This window comes from Notothenia coriiceps, unplaced genomic scaffold (genome assembly GCF_000735185.1).
Source record: "Notothenia coriiceps isolate Sejong01 unplaced genomic scaffold, NC01 NC01_scaffold00008668, whole genome shotgun sequence".
Taxonomy (NCBI): Eukaryota; Metazoa; Chordata; class Actinopteri; order Perciformes; family Nototheniidae; genus Notothenia; species Notothenia coriiceps.
In genome coordinates this window covers 1-6,764 of record NW_011341369.1, presented here as the reverse complement: position 1 = coordinate 6,764, position 6,764 = coordinate 1, and the positions used below count along the sequence as shown (strand labels likewise).

The following is a 6,764-nucleotide window of genomic DNA, read 5'->3' as shown; positions in this document are numbered from 1 at the left end:
CTGCGGTGATATGCGAATTCCTTTTTGCATAATTTGCCAACAACTGTGCTCTTATCGATGCTTCCATCCGTCCGTTTTTTAAAACAAAATGTCCCATCCACGGGGCCAACCAAAGCGGTCTCATCAGCTTCTTCGTTCATGTTTGACTATTGTTCACTGTGGTTTGTTGTTGTTTGAAGTCATGAACGTTAGTTGGTGCTCCAGTATAATCGGTACCCCTGAAACTCATCCAGTGAGAAACGTTCCGCGGTGCAAAAATAAGTGCGATTAAAATGCGTTAATTTTTGTGTAATTAATTAATCTTAATTAACGCGTTAAAGTCCCGGCCCTACAAAATATATTTCCTCCACAGAACATTGACTGTGTCAGCACGATCTGTAAAGTCGCTGCAACTCTGAAATGCTTTGTCAATTTCTCTTGGTGGCGTCCATGTTGTTGTAACACTGCTTTCTGCCTCCAGGGGGAGCCTGCTGACCCGCAGCCTGGCTGACATCGTGAAGAAGGAAGACTTCGTACTCGACTCCGAGTACCTCATCACTCTGCTGGTAGTGGTACCAAAGTGAGGGTTATTTCTCTAAGAATTGTTATTATGTCTGTATGCAAATTATTAAATGAGCAACCTGTGGCAGCATTCCTCCCGAGACACAGAAATCTTAGTGTCCCCCTGTTATTTGCTTTCAGGGCAGCGTACACTGATTGGCAGAAATCATATGAAGGTCTGGCTGAGATGGTGGTGCCTCGATCCTCACAGTAAGTCATGTCAAACCACATTTTAGGCAATTTGTCATTAGAAATGGTATATTTTACACATTTGCATTCTTGTACAATGCTACCTCTTTAAATGTCGCACAGCTCATCCACTATAAATTCTTGTATACTGCACATATTTCATTTTTGGTAATTTAATTGTAATTGCTTCAAATTAAATCAAAATTAAGTGAATTAATTTCAAGAAGTTATTTATTTTATTTGAGTGATTTGTTGTATATTTTTTAATTCTTTTTTTACTATAATGTTTCTTGTCTCTCTTCAACATATACTTATACGTATATTGAGTATTCATATGCCCATTTATGTACAGTTAGTGATTCCCAGCAGTCTAACAGGCTCCTGTCTTCTCTTCCAGTCTGCTGTTTGAAGACCATGACAGCGGACTGTTCAGCGTCACTCTGTTTCTGAAAGCCGTTGATGACTTCAAACACAAAGCCAGGGAGAACAAGTAAGAGTGGTCACACTCAGCGAACACACACACTGTCATTATGGATCTTTATCAAGAGGTGTGAAACGTGTTTCTATTTTGAACGAAGTCGCTCTGCTAGGCAGATAGAAATAGCTCTGACTAAATATATCAGCTGGACAGTGATCACAGGGTTTATATCAGTGTCTTTATACAAACAGAAATATTGCTGATCAAAAGTGGATGATTTCTGCCCTCAACATCTTATTCTAGGTTCGTAGTGAGAGACTTCCAGTACAATGAGGAGGAGCTGAAGGCCGACAAAGAGGAGATGACACGGCTCTCCACAGACAAGAAGAAGCAGTTTGTAAGTGATGTAACCGCAATACGTTTTCAAATCATTTTTCAATCTCAGGTTGAGATCTCTTTGTAATGCATTGCTCTGAAAACGTGCTTGTTGCACATGGGTACTTGAGGCCTTTTACTGAACCACACATGCCCGTTATCCACTATACCAATGATTTTGTAGTATTTTTATTATTGATAAGCATAGTTTATTTTGTACTACTCTTCTCCTGTTTTGGCCAGATTGTAAAACTGCCACATCAAAATGAAATCCTAACCCTAATCTGTCTCTGCAGGGCCCTCTGGTCCGATGGCTCAAAGTGAACTTCAGTGAAGCCTTCATCGCATGGATTCACATCAAAGCTCTGAGGGTCTTTGTGGAATCTGTTTTAAGGTAATCTGAAATACAGTCTTAAATGAATATCACCGAACGTATACTTATAAACCCAAGTGTGATCTTCATTGGCAGCAGTAAAAGTTGAGCTGTGTGTTCCTGCAGATACGGGCTGCCGGTGAACTTCCAGGCCATGCTGCTGCAGCCCAGCAAGAAGACCATGAAGAGGCTGAGGGAGGTGCTCAACGACCTGTACAAACATCTGGACAGCAGCGCGTCCGCCATCATCGATGTGAGTACTGTCAGCATTTCATTTTTATTTCTCTGTTCTTTCATTTTCTTATGTATTTGTTTTAAAAATAATTATCATTATTTTGATTATTTTACTTAAAGGTGGGGTAGGTGAGTTTGAGAAACCGGCTCGAGATACACCTTTTGTTATAGTCCGTGGAATGCTCTTAACATCCCGATAGCAATGAATATATTAAATGCTTTGACAAAAAATCCATAAAAAAATGTAATCTGTGGAAGCCGTAGTACTGTTAAAACATAACTGGATGGCCTACCTGCCTGTCAGTCTTCCATCTGTGCACAAACTTATCTCGTGCCCTCATTGGTCATGTGCGCGTTCGTGTGTTGGAGGAGGGGCTCTGTAAGGAAGTGGCAGATTTTTTCCGGTTGTGTATTTTCAAATTGTAGCGCACTCGAGCTGGTTTCTCCAAAATTACAAACCCCACCTTTAAGTATTGTTCATGTGTTTACTATTTTATAAAGGTTAGGCCTGTAGCAAAATTATGACATTCGGCAGAAAATGGCAGAAGTTATTATTTACTATAAATATATATAGATTTACACCTTTGACTTCTTTATAAAAAAATGCATTAATGTGTGTTTTTTGTCGTTATTTTAGATGTTGATTTCACATTGTAGTCCTTTGCTGAAGAGCCGTTCATGTCAACAGCAGAACAAGCTGCATGTCCTTTGGTCACAATACAAACAGATTCTAAGCCCTTTATATATTGTTGTGTTTTCACACTTACAAAAAGTCAAGTATGCAGAAACCAGACTTTATAAATGCCAAATAAAGGCTATTTGTGGGTGTCCAACGATGCAATGCAAAAAGGAAATAGAGGAACTGATTTATTTTTTAGCTTTAATTCCCTTTGACATTACAAGGCTCCGTTTCAACATTCTTGCCTTTTGATAGTGAAGATACATCTTATTTATTGAATACCTTCCTAATAGTTTAAGATGGTAAATGATGTTGTTTTTTGTATGCTAACTCCAAAAATAAATTATACTATACTATATAGTATGTAATGTAATACATCCTGTATAAAGTAGGAATGAAGAGAGTAACAGCTGCACCTTCTCATGGCCAAAGCTGGGTACTGCATTCAAATACAACAGATATTACCTTACCACATACAATCTATGCTGTTAAATTATTTACATGTATGTTATAATAGTTTTTAATTGAGGTATATAGCTGTATTAGCCAAAAATACATAGTTGTCTTTAAAAATGACAATATGTATTTTTCTAGATCTTTCAATCAAAACAATAACAGAAGATGTGGTTTGGTGAAGTTTTGAAGTAGTGTGAGATGCTGTGAGTGGCCTTCTTCACCTCCATTGCAGTCAGAATCTGCTAATAATCCACAGAGATCTCCCCTCCAAAGCAAATGGATCCGTGTGTTAAAACCAGTGAGAACAAATACAGCACTTTCATTTAAAAATAAGTGTTTATCCAGAGGGGCTGTGAGCTGAGCTGCTGCTAACGTTGGCTCATCTTAAGATCCAGGCATCTGATGACTTGAATCCTCATTCGGTTCGAATATGGTTTAAATGGTATCACCCTTGGCGTTACAAATCTATTGCTGCGCTCGATGTTCACATTTGTTTAACTTTGACCTCGATGGCCACTGATTTGCAACCAATCAGTTGACAGCTGTATGAAACGATGCAGGCAAGCAGGTAAAGTAACCATAGAAACAAAACTAACAAGCTGTTTTCACAGCAAGGCCCTACGTCACGGTGAGCCAAGAGCTAATTGTGTACCATGTGAAGGCAGCTTTACCTTGACTAAAATGTCCCATTTCTTTTTTTTGGACATGTAACGACCAAATTCAACAAATTAGATAATATTGTTTCGTCGTTTTTAGACATTTTAATGCGGAAAAGTTGCATATTTTACTCTTAAGTTTTGAAATTCAAAGATTGAAGATAATGTAGCGATCCCTGGGGTTTAGGGAGTGAGAAATGTTTGCTAGGCACTACATGCTTTTGTGTTTTTCCTCAGAATACTTAATTTGACCTTTTTTATTTATATTTTTATTTTTTGTTATTGGTAATTTTTTTTCTATAAGTCTTATCTTATTTTTTTCAGTGTGCCATGGACATCCCAGGCCTAAACCTGAGTGTGCAGGAGTATTATCCTTACGTCTACTACAAGATCGACTGCAACCTGTTTGATTTTAAAGTGTAAAAAACGTTCCTTATTTTCTTCTTTTTGTTGTGTGTTAAATACGTTTGAGATTTTCCTGGTACAAACCTCCCCCCCCACTGTCTCCTCTCCTCATCATGAATGACGCTGCATGATTATTATTTGTGGTGTAAAATCTCATCAGCTACCACTTTCACAACCAAGGGACAAAAAGAGACTTTAAATTATTGATCTTGTTTACAGTTGTTTTTTTTTCCTACACAGATTTTTTCATGTGAAATGAATTAAGAAATCATATTGAAAAGTTATATCTACTGTGTCATTCCATTCGTGCTGTGTGTATTGATAGCTTCTGTATCTGTGATCTGTGATTACAAAACGGTGCACCATGGCAACCAGATCTGTGTGTGTGTGTGTGTGTGTGTGTGTGTGTGTGTGTGTGTGTGTGTGTGTGTGTGTGTGTGTGTGTGTGTGTGTGTGTGTGTGTGTGTGTGTGTGTGTGAGATTTTGTGAATATTTGCTGTCAAATAAGTATCAGAGTATTGTGTAAAAGATTGAATAAATATGATTGGATATATGATATCTAACGTGTTAATTTGTGAATAAGTTCTTAAAGGACCACTATATATAATGCTTTCTCCGACTTTATTTTGATTCAACAGAATTATGAGAACTTTATGTATTTGGTGGGTGTTATATGGTGATGTGCATGTGAGAGAAATAGACATGTAGGCGGTGTCTCTGTGCAGCCTTGTGATGACTCATGATCACAGCCACAAGCAATTTCAAGAACAGTTCCCCTTTTTAAGGGGAAATCCTCTGGAATCCACATAATTACAGGAATAATACCTCCGCTTCAGCACGGAGGACATCTGGAAAAGCCAACAGCAGAGGGCACCAAACAGACACTTCAGATGAAATCCATGCATGATATTGAATTGGTGCTAACTGTTAGTAACAACATCTTAAAAGGTGTCAGATGTATAACTACTCATAATGCAGGATGTGTCCCTGTCAGTGTTCTTTTTATAATATTGTTGATACATAAACGTGAGCAATCCTTTCATCTGTGGCTGGTAGAGCCCATTGTATTCTGCATTACTGTTGGGAAATGTGGGAACATCTACTAAAAGAAGGATTCCAATATGTACTGTATCTTCAAGTCATAGGAAAGGTCAATCATTATGTGTGAACATGAGGTACTCTTTCTCAAAGCCAGAAAACAGAGAAGTTACTGTAAAACTTGTGATCTCATCAGATACAAAGTAGGTAGCTGCTTCATAGACAATTAATGGGATTTTGTGCATCCACAGAATGTTTGTTAAAGTAACTTTATTGCAGTGTTATCATTTGCGAAACAGACCATTAAGATATCAATATTTTAGAAATATTATATATATATTAAAGTAACTGCAAAATTGAAATTCTCACTTTATGTACAATAACCTCATAATTGTACCTAAGTGCAGTACGAGTACATGTATATTTCTGGCACAAACTGTTTAAAGTGTATGACTATACAAAGATCTAGAAATTGGCACTTAGAACTCCAAATTGAATGTTATACAACAAAGATCACACATGAACATGTTGAACATTAATAACAAAGAGAGTCAAATATAATGTATGTATAAATGGCCAAAAAGGGTAACTACTAGCAATAACACAAAAATGATTACAATTTAGCCTACAGTTGTTATCAACAGCTCCCGGAAACGTAAGTTCTAATATTACACTAGATAGTAAACTAAAATGCTTTTCAGCCATAAACCTTGAACAATTAAATTAAATGATTCTCTCTTCTAAACCATCAACATGTATCTTAGACCCGATTCCAACTAAGCTGTTAAAATAAGTTTTTCCATTAATTAGGGCGAGACACGGCAGGCAAAAACATCGTTTTTCAAGCACTGGTCAATTTTGAGATTTTGTGCTATTTTGATTCTATAACATGTTTTCTTTCAGGCTTTTGGAAGGAAAACGTACAAAATACACATTTAAGTGTTTATTTGACTATAGTTTGTCTATTTGCGTCAGTAGATTTCTCCTAAATTCACCAAAAGTTAGCTTTCTAACGTAACATAAAGTACCGCGACCGCTGTGTGCACCATGTCAACAGAGATATCGTTAGAAAGCTGTGTCTCTCCTGCACAATCTCATCGGATCCAAATATGGTCATTTCCTTTGTATCAGCAACCAATCGTGAAAGCACAAAGGGGTCTTAAACCAAGAAACGAAATCTCATTGGCTGGTGTCAATTTCAGACAACGTGATTCGTTCAGATGCGTCACGTGGTGTGCTAAAACACTTCCTGGTTAGCTTTCCGCTAGAAATGTAAATCTCAAAATGGCAAAAGAACGGCGAAAAAAAAAAGTTTACAGAGAAGATGACAACAATTATCCCTTGCACGAAGCAAGATTATACAAAAAACAAATGACCCCGAACATGAAATACCTTCACGGA

General features: G+C 37.4%; 1 protein-coding gene across 1 annotated transcript; it reads left to right on the top strand.

The window, feature by feature from the left end:
• Positions 1 to 450: 450 nt before the first annotated feature.
• On the top strand, positions 451 to 4,894 carry LOC104944710 (V-type proton ATPase subunit C 1-A-like). Its single transcript, XM_010770281.1, has 7 exons — positions 451 to 559; positions 682 to 750; positions 1,127 to 1,219; positions 1,451 to 1,544; positions 1,819 to 1,916; positions 2,022 to 2,148; positions 4,245 to 4,894. The coding sequence occupies exons 2-7, from the start codon at positions 728 to 730 to the stop codon at positions 4,341 to 4,343; spliced, it is 534 nt and encodes a 177-aa protein (XP_010768583.1). The 5' UTR covers positions 451 to 559; positions 682 to 727; the 3' UTR covers positions 4,344 to 4,894.
• The last annotated feature ends 1,870 nt before the right edge of the window (positions 4,895 to 6,764 follow it).

Coding starts and splice junctions, on each gene's coding strand:
- LOC104944710 (XM_010770281.1), top strand. CDS start 728: ATGGTGGTGCCTCGATCCTCACA. Junction 1,220..1,450: donor CACAAAGCCAGGGAGAACAA/GTAAGAGTGGTC, acceptor ATCTTATTCTAG/GTTCGTAGTGAGAGACTTCC. Junction 1,545..1,818: donor CAGACAAGAAGAAGCAGTTT/GTAAGTGATGTA, acceptor CTGTCTCTGCAG/GGCCCTCTGGTCCGATGGCT.